We start from the raw sequence: 24,284 nt of genomic DNA, 5'->3' as shown, positions 1-24,284 counted from the left end.
AAAAGCTTTGTAGTTGAAGATTCTATTAGAAAGTGTCTTCTTGAATGGAAACTAGATTCTAAAATATATGCCATTACTTGGTGTGACTGAATTGTCACCAGGACTTCAACTACCCCAAATACCAGCTTGTTCTTGACTGGTAGCAAAGATGGTGATGTGAAACTCTGCATGATCAATAAACTTTTCTTCAATCAAAATCCACAGGCTCTGTGAGGGTAATTTTATGTGAAAATAGTACTCGCTGCTTCATAGTTCAAATAGTCCCTAAATGTTCATTATGTTTCATTGTTGTGGCATATATGCTGTGTGTATACTCGTTATGGATGTCGAACAAACATAAATCAAACAGTGCCTGACATTAATTCAAACTGAGATGAAATCTTTTGCTGTACGCATCAAACTTTGTTCTTTTATTTATTTGTTCTGTAGGTCAGCTTTGATTACACTGCTTAATCTTTGAATAAGCTTAGGTCAACTTTGTATAAGATTATGTGATTTGTTCTTTTCTTTTGCATTGTTGTTTATCAACTACTGTTGTCTGGAGAAAGATAGGGCTCTAGTAATGGAAGGAAATGGTAGACTTGAAAAGATGTTGGATGAAGCCACAGCTTGAAATCTTAGCTTTGTGGAGTTCCCTTCGAATTGTTATCTATTTTGTTGTTGGTCTGCTTCTCGAATCTCAATCTTGTCATCAATGTTGTTAGTAGTTGTAGCTTTGATATCTATTTGTTGCTTCAGGATCCTTGGGATCTCTTGCTGGTGGTATTACCAATGCATTTATTGGAGTCATGGACCTTATTTTTCTGTTGTTCGGATTTAATGTCTTAATTTCCACTCTATGTGTTATACGATTTTACATGAGAAATGTTTTTGGTATATCAGATCTGCGATAGCATGCCCTTCTTGTTGCAATCAGGCTTCAATGCTGATTTTATCATGGAAAATTAGAGGGCTTAGGTTTGTTAAGAAATCTTCTAAAAGAAGGGCTCCGCGAGACAGTGTTGTACGTACATTCAAAAATCAAGTGTCCCAAACCCTTTGTCATCCTTTCTTAAATCTTTAGGCTCACGATTTTTGGATATTGGTATTTTCAAGCCTGGGTCAAATCTTCTGAAGGTATAATAATTGGATGAAATTCAAGACATTTTAAAATGATTAGAATTCTGAATTATCAATGAGAATATCGATCTTTTGTGCTTTCAATGTTCTGCAATCCAGTCTACAAATTCAGCTCAGTCGAATCAGATTTCGTTGGACTGATCACCTGAATTTGTCAGATGCCTAGTTACATACAACTAAATATGCCTTTAAACCGGATGAGCTTGGTCTGGAGTCAGATGTGCCACCGTTGTAGCCCAAATCAAGCTTGAATGGTATTTTACATCATCAAATGAAAAATATAACTAAAACCTGCAAGTACGTAAGATATATTTTAGTCCACTAATCCATTAATGTAACAAAAACTATAGAGAACTACGTATTAGACAAATCCACATGCACACAAGCATCAAACCAAGAACGTACTCACCAGCTGATACCCAAGAGAAAATAAAAACACACCAGCTGCACTCTTGCTTATAATCTAACAGCTCAACCTATAGCACTTAGAAAACTTATTTAGCTTCTAATTAACCACATCTCTAGCTAAAAACTTATAGAAGAGGCTTCTGAACTTCTCCACATCTTCAGTAGGAAGCGGAACCAGTGCATTCATCCCCTTGCCCTCCTTTCCACTAGCAGGAAACAGCAGGATGATGTCCCACTGGGGATTACCCACGGGGAAACTATGCTTAGGCCTCCCCCAAGGGTACTCCACCTCGCCGAACCCTAGCCTCAGCCACGACGACACGACGACGTCCCCCCTGGGGAAACCCTGGTTTAGCTGGCCCCAGTCGATGACCGAGCGAGCATACTCGTCGGTCATCCTCTCCGCCCCTTTGTAGACCAACTCGACGATCCGAGCGAATGGCCCCGCCTCGAGCTCACTGCATGCCGCAGTCGCGTACGCGCTCAGCACCGCATTGCCGGCGTACGAGCGTGGGAGTGGCGGCTTCAGCCTCGACCGGAGGTCGACCGCGTAGAGGACGGTCGACAACTTGTTTGAACTGCGCGTGCTTGATGCGAGGGCCTTGCACCGCCAGAGGTGGGCGGCGGCGACGTTGAAGCTGGACGCGGCGGGGGGAGGGGAGGTTTTCGCTTTGTCTTTGAGAGCGGAGATGTCGTCGGGGCTGAGGTGGAAGAGGTGGGAGTGGAGGTAGCTGGAGAGGGAGTCGAGGAGGGTGGAGGGTGGGTGTTGGTTGGGGTGGGGGATGGATTGGAGGGTGATGAGCTCAGGGTGGGGGAATGAGACTTGTGGCGGAGAGCGAGCGGCGAGGAGGCGGCGGTCGTTGCAGGGGGTGGTGGCTAAGGGCCGGTTGGATGCGACGGCGGCGAGGTTTTGGAGGAAGGTCTGGAAGCTGAGGCCGTCGAAGGTGATGTGGTTGTTGCAGATGCCCAGCGCGAAGCCACCGCATTTGAACGAGGTTACCTGCAGAATTTTTCAAGCTTGCCAAATAAGCATAAATATTTTTTTCTAATATTTATATTTTGCATTGTGACAAAAAATATTTACAAAAACATTTTTTTTAAACTCTCTCTCTCTCTCTCTCTCTCTCTCTCTCTCTCTCACACACACACACACACACACACACACACACACACACACAAAATAAAATTGGCTGTTCAAAGCTAGGCCTTATTGTAGCAAAAAAAAAAAAGCTAGGTCTTATTCTTACCTAATTAAATGACAAGACAATAATTTCACATAGATATTTTTGGCCAATGGTATGAGCCCAACTTGCAGAAGATTTGTAAAAACAGCACGAAATATGCGAAGAGATTATTGGTTGGAGTAGATCGATAATCCACCACCCCGAGGGACCAGTCAAACCAACACCCACAAATATAGATAAAAAAACAAGAAAAATAGAACAATACATGCATATTTTATATATGTTGGTTTGTCGTAAGACTGGTCCACCAACTCAATGGTGGTCGGTGGACCAGATCCAACCAAAAATTTGATGGTAAAAAGTGGCAGCTATAATTACTATTAGGGTGGAACCGACCTCGGATACACCTAACCCCTCCTTTAATGTGAGAGAGACATTATGTGCTGCCTGTCTAACAATTTTGTCTCAAGTACTCCCTTCAAGTCTATATTACTTCAATAGGCCATTAAATAGTATACAAGATATCTACAAGGTTGGATAGCACCCAAGCGCTCATTTTCACCCTAATAATGCATCTGGTTCACGCAAAGATGACTACATCGGCAAAGAATAAAAAGAGAGAGGAGTGGCTAGCTATCATAGATTTTGCGGTATATGTTCTCAACCCTTTCACAAGGGATCGATGGGCTTATATAATCAATTCTAGATATATTTAAAATATATTTTTTTTTTCTTTTTTTGAATCTGTAATATTTAGATGAAGCAATGCTACTATTGTACCAAGATGCATGCCCATGCAAAAAGTAATTAGTGACGTAAAGAAACGCTAACCTATAAATAAATTTCTCTGCATGCCAAGTCTTGATATATAGAAGACAGCATTATCACTTGGTATTAGATGTTTGACAATATTATAATGCTGTTCGACTATTAATTGCAGTTTTTGTGCATTAACAAAAGTGATAGGTTGTTTTAGAAAAGACATGGAAGCCTTGGTGCGAGCAATTATGATGTCACGTAGGTCACTAGAAGAGGATAGCCAACTTGTAAGTGCTTTAGTTTATTTAAACAAGCTCTTCATACTACCATACGTGATATATATATATATATATATATATATATATATATATATATATATATATATATATATATATATATATATATATGTTTCTTGTTTTCTTGGTAGAACATGTTTCTTGTTCAAATACCTGAAAAGAACAAAGAAGCCGGTCCTCAAGAGCCAACCCGTTATCTGGAATATTCTTTGCTACCAGCTGCCGGAATGCCGAGTTTGGGCACTCCAAATCTCCAACCTCCTCCAACTTGAGCTCACTGGAGGCCACCACCAGCTCCACACCAGCAGCATTGCAGTCTATGATCAGCCGACCATCATCTCCAGGTTCCACCTTCAGCCTCCCTGCCAGGAAATCATATGGTACGAGTACTTTCTCCAGCGCCGGCGAAAGCCTCTCGACAACCGCCGTCGAGGGGAACTCGAGGTTTGCGGCGAAGAAGTGAACGGTTTCGACGTCGAAATTGAGTACCTGGTCTATGTTTGAGAGGAACATGGACCTCCTCTCAGTTTTTTCTGATGGATAGAGAGTGGTGGAGCTTAGGATGGTGACCTTGAGGTCTTGGAGGAGGCTTCGTCCTTGGGGTAAGGCTCGCATCCTTCTACTATGTGTGAGCTAGGAAGTAGGAAACTTGACGGTATTATATAAGGGTCATGCAGGTGCAAAATAAGTAGGGAGGCGAACCCAAAAAACAAAAAGAAGAAGAAGAAAAAGGCATGAGATCACACGAAGGTCTTGTGACAACCAATTCAATTAAAGTTTGATGTAACGTCTTAGATCTTGTGATGGTAGCTGCGTAGGTTCTGGGATGCTATCTGATTTGAAGAACATTTAGAGAGGTAGATATAACTTGCAATCTTAGGGTTTTAGATGATTAATATTTGTAGCAATATTGAATTAATGCGTTCTTGAATGAGATTTCTGCGATCTAACCACAGGAAATTACCACCACCCAGCTGGTACATGGATGCTTTGGGTCATGGGATAAGGCCGGTCTGAATAGAATCGAATTTGGAAACTGTAGGTCGGCATTGCTTTTATTGTGGCCCATCTAGACCTGTCTTGCACCAAAGTTTAGGATGTTATGATGACTTGGGTTGGAGGATCTTGTACAGTTTTCTTAGCCAAGCACAGCTACTAACTTTGTTGTACCAACATAGATCATGTGACCCTGTAATATTGTAATATGATACCTCTATGTGGAAATTCTTGCTACAGTAATAGAATGAATGGGCTTGTCTAGAAAATCCAGCAGGATTGAGCTGGATTCTCTATAGGGTTATTAATTACATAATTTATTTAAATAAGATCTGTATCAACCTAATTTTTTTCTAGCTCAAATTCTCTGGAAAGAAAAAATAACATCTCCATAGATTTTTTTTTTTATTATCGTGCAGTCCAACATGCCCACAAATGAGATTTAGGCCAAAACTAGGATTATAAGATTTTAGAAGAAAACGGGCTGATCAGCCGAACAGGCACGGTTTATATAGAAAATTTTCAGCCCAATTTTGCTAGATTTCTCAAACAAACCTTGAGGGCAAAATTTTTTTTTTGAGCCTATTTAGATATTTCTATATGATTGGGCTAAAAAAATTTTTTGGCCCCTCTATCTTATATTTTCTAAGTGCCTGTCCAAACCCAGTCTATATCCTAACCTCTGAGGTGTAGAAAGAAAAAGAAAAGAACTTATGAAGGTCATTTTTTTTCTTCCCACATAATTTGGGCTAGATGAAATTTGGTTGATGTAGCAGGACCATGCTTAAATGGACGGCCTAATCTATAAATCCTACAAGATTTTCAACCTAATTCTGTAGGAATAGCTAAAAAAGCCCTTAGAGGAGAGAGCTATAGGATATATTTCTCCTCATCCCTGGCGAAACAGCTAATTACAAACTTAAGTTTAGCTTGTTTGTTGTAGCACCTTTGAAAACAAATTAACCGGTTGTTAGATAATTGGTTGGTATACAATTTAAACCGAACTTCATGTTCATAATAATGCCATCTAAATATGACAAAAAAAAAACTGGTAAGTACTTCAAAGTCAGCTAGATCGTTGTACCAATGAACAGCAAAGGGATGAAAGCGGTAGCCTAGTCAGAATCCATCGCCTTCTCTCTCTTTATCCTTAGTTATTTTCTTGTTTTATTTTTATCTCTTCTTTTTGTACTCATTTTGTTTCTAATAACATGTTCGACGGAATTTTCTGTCATTTTGCTCGAAAAAAATAAATAAAAGAAAAAAAAAAGTGTAGATCATGAAACTACCATATGATTGATTTTTTATATATATATAGAAGGAGGGGGGGGGGGGGGGGGGGGGGGGGGTGCTTATATTATAATTATCCAGATCCAAGTATTTAGAAATGCACCTCAAACTCAACTAAAGAATTTCAAATTGTTAGACAAAAATGTGCAACTACTGGAAACTTCCCCCTATAATTGATCATATCAAAGACCAGTTATTTGTATTTTTCAAGCAACAAATTTGATGGTGACTGCTCACTAGTTTAGCTTTGGACCACTTCATATCTTCATAAATCAAGCTACCACCAATGTAAAATAGGATGAACCATAAGTACTCAATTGCAAGCTGCTTTTTTTAATGTTTATTGGATTTTAAGTTCATTGAATTGGTTTGGAACAAAATTGATACTTGCCAATTATGATCGGTGACACCATCACATGGTCATCGAGCCTAAAAGCCTGCATTTCTACTAGGGACAATCAATAGATCCACTTTCAATTACAATCAGGACCTAAAGTCACACCCTCTCAAGGAGATGAGAGGAATTTTCCGTCATTTTGCTCAGAAAAAAAAAAGGTAGATCATGAAACTATTATATGATTGATTTTTATTTTTTTCAGTAGGAAAAGAGAGAGGGGGAGAGAGAGAAAGAAAAACTTATATTATAATTATCTAGATCCAAATATTTGGAAATGCACCTCGATCAAACTCAACTAAAGATTCTCAAATTGTCAGGCAAAAATGTGCAACCACTAGAAACTTCCCATTATAATTAATCATATCAAAGAGCAGTTATTTGTATCTTTCAAGCAACAAATTTGATAGTGACCTCTCACTAAGTTTAGCATCGGACCACTTCATATCTTCATAAATCAAGCTACCATCAATGTAAAATAGGATGAACCATGAATGCTCAAATGCTAGTTGCTATTTTAATGTTTATCGGATATTTAAGTTCATTGAATTGGTTTAGAACAAAATTGATGCTATGGGCGATGACACCATCGCAAGGTCATCGAGCCTCAAAGCCTCCATTTCTACCGGGGACAGTTAATAGATCCACTTTCGATTACAATCAGGACCCAAAGTCACACCCTCTCAAGAAGATGAGAAGATCGATTGAACCTATTGGTCCAGGAAAGAATATTGACTGAGAATTTTTCTTTTAGTTTCAAGAAGTATTGTCATTGGACCAATATACATGGTGACCCTAGAAGGAGAAATTATATCTTCTGCCTATCACAGCCGCTCGTTGTTTAGGTCCCATTGATCAAGTCCTTTTCTCGATGCACTGCTACAAGAACGAGTAGCTATGGTTATCAGCCTGCACAGCCATATGGTGCACGGGGTAGGATGCAATTTCTCTCCTCATTGTTATGGCTCTCATTCATCAAATGCTCTTCTCAATGCACTATTACAAAAATGAGCAGCTATAATTATCGGCGTGCATGATGCACGCAGGGGTAGGATACAATTTCTCCCCTACAAGGCTATATTTATGCTGATGGGTGAAACCACAACCACCACCTAGTACACCAACCTCAAATCTCATCAAGGCGACGAAGGACAGAGGTGAGAAGATTTCATCAACTGAAAATATTTAGAGCCACTCATTGATGTTTCTCAGCTACGGTAGACTAAAGTGTTGCCTTTCCAGCTCAGTGGCTGGTTTAGAAGAAAGACCTACCGATGGCCAACTAGTTCCCACATGTCGTGGTCTGGCACTATTCTCATGCATGGTTGGTGGACTACATTTAAGTTGAGGGAAGACTTTAGGTGACAATCATCACTTTTCAGTTTCCATCATGTTTCTCATCAGAAATTTTGCCATCTCTCTCTTCGTAAAGGTTTGTATGGTAAGTAGTTGGAAGTTTTTGAGCCACAGTACCTTACCCATGGCTGCCCTTAATTATGAGGGAATCCCAACAGTCTCCCTTCAGGACATTGTGTGTTCTCAGAAAATAAGAATGCAAATGCATGCAGGTATCAACATCCAGTCTGGTCCAAACAAGAATCTGTAGTCAGATTGTTATCTACAAATTGCAACATTCAGCTGCCAGCATGCTGCAAGACCTCACATCAACAATTCACCATCTCCGAGTACTTTAATTACACACTTCAGGACAAAGAAAGGAGAAGAGTGCCAAGAGACTGGAACAATGCAAAGAAAAGAGGTAGAACTTTAGTAATAAATCAGAATTTATTTCCTGGTTTAACTTAATGTACAACAGGATGTGCCCAACAAAATACTGGATATCAATACCCTCTTGGAAGTTAGTCGCTTCAACCTATACTGGAGATGGTTCATCACATCTCGCCAGTTCTGGTGCTGCCATTTCTTCTGAAAAACTAGGAGCTTTAGGGATCAAACCGAGGATTTTGAACATCATTTGGTCCGCATCAAAGTCATTGTTGAGCATTGTCAATAACGTCTCCTGTGTGGAGAGAATTGGCACCAGCAAGGAAGCATAGTACTTGCTCAGGCATGGAGAATCGTACTCGGCCAGCTGATAGCCTCACCATTGCCTCTGGCATCATGATACGAGCAGCTGCGATCATCTGAATCATCTCCAATATCTCCACATGATGAAGAGTAATAGTTAGTAGATATCAAACATAAAGCCTCGCCAAAGCATCTCATGCCTTAGGTGAAAGCCAGCTTAATTTTCGAGTCAATTTTTGTCCTAGCTATAGAAATGGCCTTTATATACATTATTATGATGAGTAAAATTATCCTTCTTATAGGAAAAATAGCCAGTGGTTTCATTGATTCATGAAAAGATATGAAATATCACTGATGAAAGTATATCATATCAAAATATGTTGTTTCGAGTCTCAGCATAGTATTTTATCTACCAATGGAATAGTATCTGGAATCTGGATTCAACTTGACCGATCATGGTGTAGGAAGTAAAAGTTTACTTGCATACAAGATACTGGGGATCTGAGATGGACTTGGTCAAAATTGAAAAGGCAGGTAGTGGTTGAATTTAGCATCAGTTTAAGAACATGGGAAGAAATGCATGATGAATTTGGTGCAGTTGGATATATATCAGGCAGTCATGCAGTACATAGTTCAATATGTCAATGAATTTATGACTGAGATAGCACCAACAATATCCATAAATAGAGAAAATGTTATTAAGGAACTTCACAATTGAAATATCACTCACATAGGTAGATAATTTTATCACCTTCTGACCTTGAAGAGGTATGCCCTCGACAGCAACCAGAGAATTGATGGGAACACTTTCAGGGTATGTAGGAAGGGTGGCCAGCATACGCAAAAGAGAGACACAGCCCTCTTCTGCTTTTCCAAGTCATATAATGCCTCTGATAAATGAAAAGAACTGCATAACTTCGCTCACAAAGAAGAGATATATCTATGAAAAATTTAAAATATCTACTATATAAAGAGTTCTCAGGTCAAAAAGGAAACTTAAAACCTTGATTATGCATTTGGATTGGCATACAATCCAAGCGCTTTTGTCAACAACTACATGGATCCCCCAAGAGAACTGCAATGATGTCATATAATAATTAATCGAAGTAACTGCAAAATTTAGATCTTTTTTTTATTGGTACACCAAAGCTTTGAAATATTAACTGTTTAGCTTCAACTGTAGCCTCAGCCTTACAAATTTAAAAGGGTTTAGCGTGAATGTTTAGAATACCTTATTTCCTCGACATATTCAAGGATCTGGTTGAAATTTGTCTTCCTTCCTACTATATCTCTCCATGAAGCACCCATGCAAAAATGTGTGCTGCCAGCCTCTTTAGCCAAGGAATAACGAATTAAAAATAGAAAAAATCAAAATTAAGTCACATTATTTTGCATATTCCTATGGAAGGGTTAGAACTTCACTTTTACTTGGATGTAATAGTTTATCAATATATATGAAATCCAAGGGAATGCCATTTTGGATGCAAAAAATACCAGTTCAGAAAGATCAAGCTAGCATACAATACGATGTAAAAGACTAAGAAGGTAACCATATTATGTAGAAGCTAAACAAGAATGCGTGCTCTTCTCTATGCCAAAAGGCTTCATCTGGCTTAGGGCCTATTTGGTTGCCTGTAACTGGGCATCTGAACTGAGTTTGGCCCAGCAGGAGCCCACCTCAGGTGTTTGTTGGCCCAAGTGAAGTTGAAGTTGGTTCTTGCAATGGCGACAGTTTGGGAGAAACGGCCCTAGGTGGCTTCAGCCCAGAGGGAGCCAAAGCCACTGCAGCAAAGCAGGTTCCCACCCAGCACTTAAACCAAACTAGATGGGCCCTTAACCTGAATGAAAATATAGGTCAATAATTTCCAAGGACTGTCAACAATAGCTAACCATCTCACAAAATTCCACGGATTGGATATATCTTAAGTTCAAGTAGTTGAAGTGCTCCTTCAGAATCCACAAATTTCAACCCTTCAGACTACTACATCTCACAATAGCTTCATGACATTGATTAGCCAAACATTCGTTTAAGGTGGTTGAGACCCTTGTCTTTCCTGTTAGCTATCCTTGAATAACTTCATTCGTAAAAAGTAATGAATCTCCTCTGTGTTTACCTTCTTAAGCATTTTGTGAGGAGCACTATTTTATTTCAGTGACCAAGGACTCAAGAAACAGTTATGGACTGCTCTTCATTTAACAAAACTATATTTTCACTGCAACAGACCTGAACATGGTTAAGATACACAGATTAAAACAAAATCCTGCAGAAGATTACTCTCAGATAGCCTAACACTTTGTTCATCATTCTCCGTTCTTTGATCTAGTCCCAACATTCAAGATCCAGGCTTTCACTCAACAATAAGAAAGAAGTATATACATATTGGTGGGCAGAAACAAGATCATAGTTCAGAACTTCACATTGTAATAGCAGTCACATTATAGTAGTTACAAGAAGTGGAAGAAAAATACGACAAAACGATGATAGCCATTCCTCATGGGTTATTACATGCATTTCAGAAACATCTTTTCAGCTAACATCTGATCACAAGGAAGCTGGAAAAATTTATAATGCAGTAACACAAAATGCATACAGTCTTTATATATTTGATGCAAATAACAGATTAGCATAGTTAGGTATAGTTCCCTAACTTTTTAAAAAAATAATAATGATGATTATTATTTTAGTATAAGTAGCTTTCCCATGAATAATAATAATGATGATTATAGATGTTACCTTCTTTGCTGCCTGCAGGACAGCATCCTTGTTCATCAGCTTTTGAGCTTTCAATCCAGTGTCACACCTCAAGGATTGTGGACACTGTACAATCTTCACCACACCCACCAGTCTTTATGGAAACAAGAGAACACTGCGTACACTCCCTGAAACTTGTGAACATGCCTATGGACTTGAGCCTAAAAGAGTCCACGCAATACATACAAAAATGAGAGCATGTAAGTAGAATATCAGTAGTTTACTTGATACTATATAAAATTCACGAAGATTATAACCAAAAATTAACAAGAAAAACATAAAGAACAGAGATGAAATATGGTACAAAGCTTTTGATGCAAACAAAGGTCCATAAAAGACTGTTGACCTTCACGACGTCATATAAAATTTTTACCAAGTCTTTATTGCAAGTGGGAATCACACAATACACAATACAACAGAAGTGCCTGATCCTTATAATCTACCCTGTTTCAGTTCAGTTAGATCAATCAGTGACTCTCTCCATTTTCCTATATAGTTGACCCAAGATGACTATGATGATTTCAATAAGGTATCTCTTCCCCATATTCAATTTTATCTCTATCCCTCTAAAATTTACCATATCTCACTTTACCATTGCTGGATATTTGGCCCATGTCCTCTAAAATTTTCCTTCATACTTCCAAATTCACATATAACCTTATTCTTGTAAAAACACCAAGAAGGCACCTTCAGATGTCTTCAAGAATTCACATACAACTTATGTGTCAAAACATGCTCAAAGTTGAACTTAGGGCAGGCCAACATCTGGAATCTCACTTACCCAACCACAACCTGTTACTTCTTCCACTTATAGCCTCTACTATATACATGTGCTCACAAATATACTTTTTGAGGTGCCTACAAGACTTATTGCACCTCTCTCTGCAGCTCATTCGCTGGGAACAGCTCCAAGTTTCAAACACACAAAATGGCAGACCCATAATATTTCTCGACAAAAAAAAAAGAAGGAAAAATGAATGTCTTTTAAGGTATGAATACACCTTTCATGACAACAACAACAACTAGAACATTTCTTCTGGTGCTATTTTAAGTATTCTTCCAAGTCTGCAAAAACCATGTATTGATGTGTCCCCTTTCTTTCAATCACTCAAGTAATGACTCCATATATTGCATTTCCTACTAGTTAAAATGTAATACACTTTAAAAAAAAAGTGAAATTGATAGTGACTAAGATAGAGACATCTACATATATTCAGTATTCTACTTCTCTCATGTCAATCAATGTTTAGTTCCAACACTTAATAGATCTATTGACATAATTGAAGAATGGCAGTGTTCTCCATTATACTAGCCAAGGATTGCTGAACCGAGCCGAACCGGCCGGTTCCGCCCGAACCGAGCCAACCCGGTCTCTGACGGGGTCGGTTCTCCAATGAAAAATGGTTCCGCCCCCTAGTGGCTGCAACCTGATTGGATGTGGCCGGAACCGGCCGAAACCGAACGAAACTGGACGGTTCTATCCTGTTCAACTCAGATTCGGTGCTAACTAGTCGGTTCGCACTAGATCCGAGGCCCCGCTATGGGGCTATTGCAATCATTGCCACAGCAGGTGCCGTAGCATGGAATCGGCTTTAAAAAACATCAAGAAAACAACAAAAAATTATCAAATTACGCTTAAATTTATAAAAAAGTTTAAAAAGAGAGAACTACAAAAAAATATAAATTAGGGTGTGCCGGTTCGTGAACAACACTTCCGGTTCGGTTCGAACCGGTACGAGTCTCGATACCGGTTCGACAAACTTTGATACTAGCACTACCAAGGTCCGCCGTACCGGTTCCGATCAGCGTACCAGTGGCGATTCGGACCGGTACGTACCGGTTCCGTATCAGTCCATACCGGTTCCGTACCGGTACGATAGTCGTACCGACCGATTTTTTAATAAAAAACTTATGGTACCAAATCCCATGCTGATTCGGTACCGGTCCCTGCCCGGACCTGTTCGTACCGGCCCGTACTGGCCGGTATGGCATAATACCCTGAGCACTACCTTCACATCAATCTAAAATTTCTAAGAGGATGTTTGGAGTCTTATAAGTGGAGCCGCATATAGCTCAAGTAGCAAATGTGGGTAGGTCCGCTTGTTTGGATGCCCGCAATTCAAATTGCATAATAAGTTGAGTTACTTATTGGAATGCAACTTAGGACTATATTGTCGTAGGACTTATTGTTGAAATGACCATAGGATGAGTTGCAACGGCTCAAGTAAATATCTCAATTAAAAAACTCTCCTCTTCGTCCTTCCCTTCCTCTCTTCCCCACCTTTCCACTCCCGAGTCCGTCTTTGTTGTCGCCAACCCCCACCACCAATAGGAGGCCCACGGCCATCTGCTCCACCTCGATCTTTACTAAGCAGCATGGTTCGCCGTACCGGCCTGAACTAGACGATAAGAGATGCACCGTACCGTATCGGTTCGATACCGGCACTCAGTATGGATGGCGTACCGATATTCGATACTGGTGGCATACCAACACTTGGTATACCGAAAAAAGTCCGCACCATACTGTACCAATATAATGCTAATGTGGCACCGGTATGGGGTCCGATACCAAAACAGCGAACCTTGCTAAGCAGGCTTTCATCATCCTTCTCTTCTCCTCTGCCCCCACCCCTACCTCTAGAGTCCCTCCTTGACGTTGTTCTCACTATCGATGTCTTTGATGACGCCACCTATGGAAGGCCTATGGCTGCCTCCTCCATCTCGAACTTCAAGACAACAAACCTCTCCTCCTTTCCTCCCCCTCTTCTCCCATGCCCCACTCTCAAGTCCCCTCTTGCCACCATCCTAGTTACCACCACCAGCCCCCATTATCTTCAAGAAGCCCATGATCACCTCCTCCACATCAAACTTCACCATGCCACCCTCCTCCCCTCCACCATCTCCTCCTATGCCACCACCAACCCCCTCACCTCTCTCCTTCACCTTCTCCACCCTCCTCAAGGCCTACATCGCCATCCAACCCTCCCCATAGGTGCCTAGATCCACACTCAAGCTCTCTCCACCAATAGCTTTGACATTGACCTCTTCATCTAGAACACCCTCATCTCCATGTACATCCACTGCTCCAACTTGATGTCCGCTTGCAAGTTGTTCAACAAATTATCTGTCAACGATGGCTTTCTTTTCCCAAAACACTTCTGCAAACAAATGATCCGAGCCTCCTTGTAAGTCAACAAATTGCAACTTAAGTTGCATTGCAACTTTAACAGCAGGGTTCCAAACGGTTCCTAAATTCACAACCAAATCAATATATTCTTATTATTACATATCATAAATCATTGTTATAAACGAATACTTCCTAAAGGGGGCATTTCTTGTTGCTGCGGTAAAAGCTTGGGCTAACAAATACAATGGCACAAGATCAAAACCTAGGGTAGCCACTTTGCGTCAAAAGAAAAAAAAAACACCAAAGATTAGGACTATCCCTAGTCCGCCCCTTCTAGGACTTGGATTGCCAGATCCATAATTGGGTAATGTCATTTTTAATGAATACTACCTAGATGTTTTGAAGTTCTAATCTTCATGATGGTTATGCTCCTCTCTCCCCATCTCCCAGACACTCCCGATTTAGCCAATAAGACCAAATTACCCAGCACATCAGCATGCAAGTGCAGAACACAGAGCTTGAGCCCACTTGTCTTTGCAATGCAATAGCGGCAACCAACTTTTAGATCAAAGAATAGTGTTTTACAAATTCCAACCCGCAAAAACAAACAGGAATGCATAATTGAAAGTAGACTGACTTGAGGTGAAGTCCAAATGTTGAGGGGACTGGATCTTTAGATTGTGCCAAGGACGTACATGTTGGTGGAGCGAGAGATTGCTGCTCAGCTTGCAGTGTCAAAGGTCTGGGGTGCTGGTGCATGTGAGGATGGTTATCTACAATACAAATAGAATCAACGAGATGCCTTTGGCATTTAACATAAAATATTATGTTCAGGATTAGGAAAATTCAGAATGGGTGTAGATTTGAGCAAACTAGCTCCTCTAGCTTAAGATTAGAAAAAGATACCCTATGAATGGGTTTTACTAAGTCAATGGCCAAATTCTAGATGTTGGGGAAAAGTTAAGGATTATTTATAGAGAAACTAAAGAGACTAAGCTTCGTTAACAGGCTAAGATATTGCTTGTGATCCTTGGTGACTAAGCACCATGTGAAATGCGTAGGTCCAAAACAAAGGATCACTATATTAGGGACAGAGAAATATTTAGTCTTAAGATTTTTGTGGAATTGGCAGGAGCACTTTGTTGAGTATTGGAACAATTTGTTCAAGGGGAAGTCTCTTAATGGTTCGATGAAGATCACTGTTTGAATTGTACAGATTAAAGAGTATTGGCCTCTGGGATGAAGTAGAGGGCAGACAAAAGATTGGTGGTAATGGAGAAGTTGAATACAGTTAGCTCAGAAAAGGCTTAAAATGTGGAATTTTATTAGCAGTCGGTATTTGAAAGCTTAGTAAAAGGAGCCTATGTTATGAGGGGAGTAGATAAAAGATCTGGAGGTTTCAGAGGTATCAATACCCCAAGTATTTTCAGGATTTCACGTCTAAAGGATGGAACTATTGGCTTCTATAATAGGCCCAGTTGTGGGAGAAGCTGAATGGTAGATAGTGCCATAGTGGTGAAATGATGCTTAGCATGCAAGAGGTGAGCCCAACACAATCCATTCTATTCTCTTTTGAAGTGTAAGAGCAAAGCTTGACAAACAAAAGTATGGCTGACTTTTCTAAGTTTGTGAGGACAACCCAACTAGCAAAATCCCCCACTTCTAGTAATAGGTTCACTTGGACCAGCCTTAGAAAATCCTGTAATTGACTGGGATTAATGTACTCTTGTTGTCTATTTCTTTGGCCTAAGTTAACTGAAAGTAGTGGAAAACACATGCTCATCATGTTAAATTATTGCCTGCAATATTCTAAGCTATTTAAACTTAAGAAGGCACCAGAAGCATCTGGAGTTCGCTAAGAAATTGGCTATTGGAATGAGACTCAGAATAGTGTGAGAACTAATTTGTGAAAGACAAGCTGCCTGCTAGAAGGAAAGAGAATTATAAGAAGGTAAATTAAGATTTCACTTGACTTCTTAAGACATGAGAGAGGAGATTCATGGAATCAAGGATGGATTCAAGTGGATGAAGGAAATCTGACGTGAAGGTACAATTTTTTGAGAATTTTTTCAGATAGAGATCAAGGATGGCTTAGGAGGATAAGAACTATAAGTTGTTCCCGTACCGTAGCAAAAAAGAGCAGTCATTTGTACCAAAATAAAAAAAGAGCAGACACTAGAGACAAATCGCATTAAAAAATACTAATATTACAATCAAAATCTGAACAGGACCTATTAGAGTCAAACTGTTTTCTTGTGGGCTAAAAGATTAAAAAAGGCAGCATAGATGATTGGATGAAGTAAGGTATTGGCTTATGTATTTCATATGGATGCCACCTTGGTTTTCTTGTTCCTTAGGCTTTTCTTCCTTGCCTAACATCCTTTTGCCTATGCTAGAGATTAGTTTTGGAAGATTGGTTGCATTTCCAAACCTATTTTCAAGAGAACTTTTCTAACCAGAAATTGGATAATTAAAAAGGGTTTTTGGCATATATATTCTGCTAAATATTAAAATTTGCATGAATACCCTTCCAAAATTGATATTTGCATTTATATTCTTATAAAATCTTGTTTTGCATGTGTACCCTTCTTTTTTCTTTTTTCTTGCATAAGTGCCTATACTATCTAATGCCGTCAAGAAATTAGCAGTTTAAAATTATAATTAACTGAAATGCCCTTAATAGGTAGATTGCAAAAAAAAAAAAAATTATAAAGGTATATATGCAAATAACACTTCGCGAGAGTATTTATGCAATTTCACATATTTAGAAGAGTTTATATGCAAAAAAAATTAATTTTAATTTTTTCTATTTCAACCTGTTTTAACACTCAGATTTGTCTAGTGTCTGCTCCTCAATGATTTCCATAAAAATATTGCTTAAGAAAAAGATTGATTCAACAATTAGATAATAAAAAGAGTTATAAAACTTTTTTCACTAATCATGGGATTATTCTACTTTATATTCTTCTTCATTTGTAACAACTACAATATCTTATTTCATCGAAACATAACTTGTAATATTTATTGTTATAGACGCATATATGAGACCATGTATTAGAATATAGAAAGGGATTACAATCTCTTAAAGATACATGATAGATTGCAATGGTCATGCTTTTTTGCTACAGGTATGCTCGTGGGTGGAAGAACAACATCAATCATCTCCAACCAAAATTATTGAAGAACTTCGAACCCTTCATACTTATTAACAACCTCCGCGACCATGAGGTAAAAGGCCATCTTTTACATTGTATACCTTAAGTCACTTTCTTTTGGAGTTTCAATTTTCTACAAGAAGAAAAGGTCTAGTGTATAGAGCCCATCTTGCCACAACAATTTTAAATCAGCCACCAGTCTGCACATAAAAAAATTTTCAGCTCTAAAAGATAAACACTGCAAATCTCATATACTAAAAGATAAATGTTGTAGATCTCTCACAACACTTTTTTTTAAAATAATTCATAAAACTAAAGGCAGGACATGACCATCTTCATGTAAAAAAGGATACAATAAAGGGTTGTCTATGGTGGAGAAGGGAGTCAAGGAAATATTTTTGATTTCAAATGGAGAAGTGAAAGAGACGGTCGGAAGAGATCGAAATTTTTTTCAAAGAAGGTAGAGATTTTAGTTTTCAGTAAGACCTGTTAACCTATTATAGCTTCAAAAAAAAAAGATACTTTCAAAATTTTAATTATTTTTTTAATTTAAATAAATATAATTTTGGCTAATCACATTTGTTGAATTGCTATGTCAAAAGTATTCATACAAAAATAGTGTTTTATGATGGTATACACATAAATATCAATTTGGAGGGTATTCATGCAAATTCCAATATGTAGAAGGATATTTATGCAAAAATTCAAGATTTTTTTTTATGTGTGTACCCTTCTAAATATATAAAATTGCATAAATACCATCCAAAATTGCTATTTGCATGTATACTCTTATAAACGTTTCTTTTACATGTTTATCCGTTAAGGGTATTTTCGTTATTTCAATTTTAAACCGCTAACTTCTTAAAAGAAGATGGCATGGGTACATACGCAAAAAGAAAAGATGGGTATATGTACAAAATAAGTGTTTGATGAGGGTATGCATGCAAATATTAATTTTGGGAGGGTATTCACATAAATTCTAATATTGAGGAGGGTGTGTACACAAAAAAACCAATTAAAAATGAAATCATCGATGCTAGATGTAGTCAATATTGACAGTGGTAAATTTAGTGCAAGTCTTTGGAGGTAGGATGCTAAACAGCATTATGGCTTACATTTCCTTTTTGCAAGCTTCTAATTCGGCTCATGATTTTTGGATGATGAAAGTGCTTTTGTAGGAAGGAATTTGGTCGTTACAAGATTACTCTAGAAGTTCTAGCCTTCAAGAATATTTCATGCAAGGGAAGATTCCATAATCTAACACTTTCCAACAGAGGGACTGAAGTCGATGAGAAATGTTACCAGCACCTCAAAGGATTAATGATGAAATTTCTTATTCATTTCTCTCTTATCATACATGGACGGTCATGGCTTCTAGATCTAGACCAACTTTGCTGATCTTTTAAGAGAGCCATTATAACTGGGTTTATTTCTTGCAATCCAACATTGATCATTTAAACACTAACTTCACGAACACAAATCCCAGTGCAGTTTAGGGAAAGGTCTGGAATGAAGGAAGCAAAACAGTTTTTTCAACACATGGCTCTTAAGTTTGGAGGAATCTGAGAATGGCAATGGCATTCTCTTATTTGTCTGAGCGTTCTTGGAGAGTGTACCTTCAGTGACAGCATTTTCTTTTAGATGAGCTTTGTTGCTTAAAAGGAAAAGAAAAGGATATGGTTAAATGATATTTAATTTAAGTTTCGCCAGAAAACTAGATAAACAGTTTGCTTTCAAGTTTTAATATCAAACACGACATGGACAAGTTTTGCTAGATATTGCCGTCTCTTCACCTACTGAATGACAAGAATGTTGTAATAAGTAGGGCCAATGATCAGCTAGTATTGAGTGAAAAAAAAAAAATCTTTTTTTTTTGTGGTAAAATGGATAGATTAAACCATATGAGTGTAAATACATCCATGAGAATCAGCAAGCAAAATATTAAACAATGGACAAGGAAGATATCTAGTAGAATCCCATAACGTAGATCCGGTATGATCAGATACATAAGACACCACTTCAGCATGGTTAATGTTGGGTGAAATCATTCAAAGATACAAATCTTTGGAGTTGATGTTGTTCAGCATGTTGTATTTCTTTTCCTTTTTGTTAATAAAAATCCTATATATATCTTACCACTTCTTGTAGAATCCCATAACATAGATCCGGTATGATCAGATACATAAGACACCACTTCAGCATGGTTAGTATTGCGTGAAATCATTCAAAGATACAAAACTTTGGAGTTGAAGTTGTTCAGCATGTTGTATTTCTTTTCCTTTTTGCTAATCAAATTCCTACATATATCTTACCACTTCAGTAAGCATCATGGACTACAATACCCACAACTAAGACAACATGTTTTAAGGTAGCATTCCTTTTATATTTCTATGAGACAATTTCACTTATATCGCCGGTTTCTAATACAATAACAGAAATCCATGCCCATTTGAATCAATTCGCCTTATAATTTCGAACACTGAGAAGACAAAACGTGAAAGTAATAACACGGTTATAACCATATGAGGGAGGAGGAGTTTAAGGGAAGCAAGAAGGCTTACGCGGAGGAAGAGGAGATCGAGGAGGGGAGAGTCGTAGATGGATTTGATCTCCTCTCCGGTCCAATCGTTCCTCGGCCCTTCCCGGATCATTCGCTCCGCCGCCACGGCGGCGGCGGAGGTGGTGGAAAAGGAAGAGGAGGTATACGCCGCCGGAGGGCGGCGGCGCGAGAACGGAAGAGACCGGATGAGAAGCATCGTCGCATTTAGAGGAAGAAGGCAAGGAGAGTGACGAAAGCCAGACGAAGAGACCAAACCGGCGACGTCTCCGGTGGCGGGTGACAGGCAGCGTTTTGGCCTGCTCCAACTCGCCAGCTGCTGCGCACCGCATCACTTTCCAACACACAGAGCTTTTTAGACGCATTCAAAACTTTTATATATTATATTCTATAGTATTGATAGGATTCCCGGTTTCAATTGTTTATATTATAGATCCATAACACATGAATGTTTTACGTTATTTTTGGAATGCGCGAGTATGATCTTTGGATTCTAGTTTCCATCACACATGAAATATTTTGATATAAACGCCCTTGATTTTGGTTACACGTATCTCTTGTTACTAAATCAACAAGTAACAGGGAGCGTTTATTATGCAAAGATGCAGCAATGGCATGCTGGAAGTTTGCAATGAAATACAGATGAATTAAGTAATTCAAAATTCTAGTTATATAAAAAAATAATTTTCTTATTTCTCTATTTGTAGGAGTTTATAATTAAATTACTTATGCTAAACTTTTTTTATAAAAATATAATTATTATAGAACTATAGCTTGATGTAAGTAGAATCATCCATCGGAACATAATTTCACCTAAAGATGGTAATTTACTCCAGCCTATTATGGGGTAGATTTTATCCGATCTACAATAGATTTGAAGCAAATATAGATAACAATAAAATTTTTAGATATATTTTTTTTTCATAATACATGTAAAAAAATAATTTTATTCAACTCAACTCAACCATCCAATCCACCCCATTGGATAATAACCTATCGACCCATATTCAATTCGATTGCCATCCCTGACCCCATCATATTAAGAAATCTTACTTCTAACCTCTACGCTCTTAAAATAATTAATATATTGATATTGCCTTTCAGTAATCTCAAGATACCTTAGCTGCATCCACAACGGTCGTATCTTTTGCAAAAAAAAAAAATCATTTTTCCTCGTACGAATAAATCTACCCTTGGATCACTCAACGGCTGTTTGGAGATTTATGCAAGCAAATAAATAAAGATGTTTTGTGATTTGTATGGGTTCGATCCAAAGGTTGGTATCGTGAAGAAAGATCAACCATTTTTTTCGCATGAAATACCAGCTATTTGTCACGTTTTGAAGTCTTCTTTTTATTTTTTTTTGGTACAAACGCTTTGAAGGTTTTTTAAATACTCAGCATTGATCTCAGCCGGCGGCCAGCGTCTATCATCCGACCTCAAAATATTTTCAGCCGTCCATCCTCATTCTCTGTTCCCTTCTCTTTCCCTTTCCTCGGCGGCAACTAGGAAGCCGGACGATGGTCTCCGCCCCCGCCACCAAACTCCCCACCCCTTCCATCTCCGTGGAGCCAGAAGCTCTCCCCTCTCCCTCTCAAAACCGTATAAACCCTAGCTCCACCTCCGATCCCAATCCCAATTCCCCCTTCCCCGCCTTCGCCCTCGTCGGCGCCGCCGAGGACGCGGCGCTCCTTCCGGCGGAGCTCCTCTCACGGGAGGAGGTCCTCCGCCGCCGCTCCCTCCGTGTCAAGCGGCTCGAGAGTTGCTACCGCGACCAGTACTGGGCCCTGGCCGAGGAGCTCAGGGCCAAGCACCGGGAGTACTACTGGACCTTTGGGGTGAGCCCCCTCGAAGAAGGAAGCCGAGCGGGGCTCGAGGAGGATTCCTCGACGGCGGCGGTTGAAGGGAGCAGGGACAATGGGGTGGTGGGGACGGAATTCGGGAGTCGGTGCGGGTTCGCGGGGTGCCAGTCGAAGGCGATGCCGCTCTCCAGATATTGCCATCCCCACATACTCTCAGATAACAGGCAGACGCTTTACAAAGCTTGCACTTTTGTCGTCAAGAGGTTCGAATTGCCCAGTTTTCTCCTCTTCAGGTGTTTTCTGTTCGATTTAGTTGGGAAAGTTGGTAACTTTTCATATATTACTGTTATTTTTGATTTATTTTTGTTTCCCACTATAATAAAACAAACATTTGCGTTGTTTGAGATGTCATAAAATGCCATGATTGGAGGTTGAATGCATCATCCTAGATTCAGTGATTGTTAGGAGTGAAGTTGGTTCGGATTCAGAACAGGACAGTAATGCCAATATTTCTCTGAATTATGAAATAAAATATATGATTCGTCATAAGTAGCAAGTAGCAACTCGCAAATACTTGGTCCATGATTAGGGTGACCGGTAGGTCTCATATTTTGCTGTTCTTTGCAGCCAAAGGTGATGCATTGATGAACTGTTGTGCTAGCGATCGCTTCTTCCTGCTTTTGCAACATAAACCCTTGTTGATTGGATCTAACTTAAATATGACCTTGGTATATGTTTTCTTTTTCATTTTTAATTATGGTGGGTGTGCATGTGATTGCTTTATCTGACAGAGTATTGCTAATTATATTCTGGAACAGCTTTATCTGTTATTAATTGTATGGATTCATATGAATTTTAACAGTGTACCAACTGGGTCCATTGTTTGCGGGAAACCAGTTCTGAAAGCTGCAGTTCCCTCTCTGTGCTCCATGCACTTTCAGGGGGCTCAGGAGAATGTCTCACAAGCTTTAAAGAAGGCAGGCCTTAACTTATTCTTTTCGGGCAGGTCTACTCCGAAATTTCATGTTACAATTGCAGAATGTATCCACCAAATTCAATCCAAAAGAAGAGAAGCATCGCACCAGCGTTAACAACATTGCAGTGATGGATGTGAATGTTGGTTGAGCCGCTTATGTTTCAAATATGGTTGTGGTTTTGCAATGTGTCCAAGAGTTTTGACTCTTGGGTGGCAACTTGTCAGACCAAGCTGAATGACATCCGAATGGAGCATGGGCTCCGTCATGCGGGGACAAAAATCGCCATTATATGAGGTACACCAATACTAGGTTAATGTTTTCTACTTTTCTTTCTTGTTTTTCTTTTTCCTCTGCAACTTGTCACTGTTTTCCCAGATGCCTCTTGACTCGGTAAATGGTTACTCTTTCTAGTTCATCTTCCATATTGTTTCTGTCCATGTTTTTAAGTGTGTTTGGATTTTTGATCACTTTGTGCCAATGATTTTGCCAAAGTTGTCAATTTGTTGCTGCTTCTGGAGGTACCATTCATATCTCATTATCTCTTGTAAAAAATCCTGGCAATAACTGTTTAATTGGAGACTTCTCTGATATCCTGTATGTGCAGTAATGCAAAGTAAATCTAACGTGGATTTCTCTACATCCAAGAAACTGTGCATCACCTTCTGAGGGATTTAAGTAAAACTGTATTTGCTGTTCTTTACTGTTCGAATGGACTTTGCATTTATTTAATAAAATTGCAGCAAAGGAATAGGAATCTTATTCTTTCAGTATTGTCAGCACCATTTTGCTAGAGACCTTATAATTTTGGGTTTAATACAAGGATATCTGCTGGTACTCCAATGAACAAAATTAAAACTCTAGATTCGTGGATTTATTTTTGACTGTTTAGTGATAAGAACTGATGAGCATGTGACATATTTTTTCATTCTTTTGTACTTGTAAAAAACTCCTTTAGCATGTCAAAGTTCTTTTTCCCAGCGGACTTTCTTTTTCTATGAAGTCTACTGTTCTCTCGTCCTGATTTTTCTAAGATTTCTTTCTTGTAGGTTGCAGAAAAATTGGATAGGAGAACTTGGCTGGTCCATCACATGGTGAAACATAAGCTACAGGACTGCAATTGTCCAATGTAGACAGTGAAGCTTTTCTAACACTATATTCTGCTTTTTGTGTCAAGTTTCTTTGAGAGATAGAAGGAAGATATATGTCAAAGGCTGGAATTGATTGTCTTTTTCTTGAGAAACACAGAGCTCAATTGAAAGTTGTATCCTTGTGGCACTGGCATTGAATATTGGCTCACCTAGAAAAGAAAATGATTCTATGTTGTAGCGATTTCTATGAGCCAAATTTGAAGGCTCCCTGTAAAGAAGGCTTTGAAAATTTTGCAGCCAAAATGCATACTGCACACAAACAGATTACATAGTAAAGTGCAAATTATCTTTA

General features: G+C 39.0%; 3 protein-coding genes and 1 long non-coding RNA gene across 7 annotated transcripts; 1 reads left to right on the top strand and 3 right to left on the bottom strand.

Annotated features, from left to right (window-relative positions):
• Positions 1-1,144: 1,144 nt before the first annotated feature.
• Positions 1,145-4,407, bottom strand: LOC103716242 (fatty alcohol:caffeoyl-CoA acyltransferase). The gene is made up of 2 exons (XM_039119312.1): positions 3,920-4,407; positions 1,145-2,527 (listed from the first exon to the last, which is right to left on the bottom strand). Exons 1-2 carry the CDS (start codon positions 4,379-4,381, stop codon positions 1,625-1,627), a joined length of 1,365 nt encoding a protein of 454 aa, XP_038975240.1. The 5' UTR covers positions 4,382-4,407; the 3' UTR covers positions 1,145-1,624.
• Positions 4,408-8,212: 3,805 nt separating this feature from the next.
• Positions 8,213-11,196, bottom strand: LOC120106320. The gene is made up of 2 exons (XR_005508501.1): positions 9,706-11,196; positions 8,213-9,549 (listed from the first exon to the last, which is right to left on the bottom strand). It is a non-coding gene; the product is annotated as an uncharacterized LOC120106320 (long non-coding RNA).
• Positions 11,197-11,208: 12 nt separating this feature from the next.
• Positions 11,209-20,729, bottom strand: LOC108511610 (biotin synthase, mitochondrial; the record flags this gene model as incomplete). The annotated part of the gene is given in 4 exon segments (XM_017844987.3): positions 11,209-11,293; positions 11,295-11,359; positions 11,361-11,387; positions 20,070-20,729. Coding segments are annotated over 4 exon segments (372 nt in total), but the record flags the coding sequence as incomplete, so codon positions are not given.
• A 715-nt stretch (positions 20,730-21,444) lies between these two features.
• On the top strand, positions 21,445-24,284 carry LOC103716235 (INO80 complex subunit D-like). Of its 4 annotated transcripts, XR_003387396.2 has the most exons (3): positions 21,449-22,130; positions 22,730-23,138; positions 23,891-24,284. XR_003387396.2 is itself a non-coding variant. In XM_039119311.1 (2 exons), exons 1-2 carry the CDS (start codon positions 21,586-21,588, stop codon positions 22,502-22,504), a joined length of 555 nt encoding a protein of 184 aa, XP_038975239.1. In that variant the 5' UTR covers positions 21,445-21,585; the 3' UTR covers positions 22,505-24,284. The 4 variants fall into 4 exon arrangements, 2 of the variants coding, with proteins under 2 accessions (XP_038975239.1, XP_026663966.2); XR_005508500.1 differs by lacking the exon at positions 23,891-24,284 and having other exon boundaries at positions 21,445-22,595; positions 22,730-22,820; XM_039119311.1 differs by having other exon boundaries at positions 21,445-22,130; positions 22,495-24,284.

The sequence above is a fragment of the Phoenix dactylifera genome, unplaced genomic scaffold (genome assembly GCF_009389715.1).
Source record: "Phoenix dactylifera cultivar Barhee BC4 unplaced genomic scaffold, palm_55x_up_171113_PBpolish2nd_filt_p 000526F, whole genome shotgun sequence".
NCBI classification, from domain to species: domain Eukaryota; kingdom Viridiplantae; phylum Streptophyta; class Magnoliopsida; order Arecales; family Arecaceae; genus Phoenix; species Phoenix dactylifera.
This window is presented reverse-complemented; position numbering and strand designations above follow the sequence as displayed.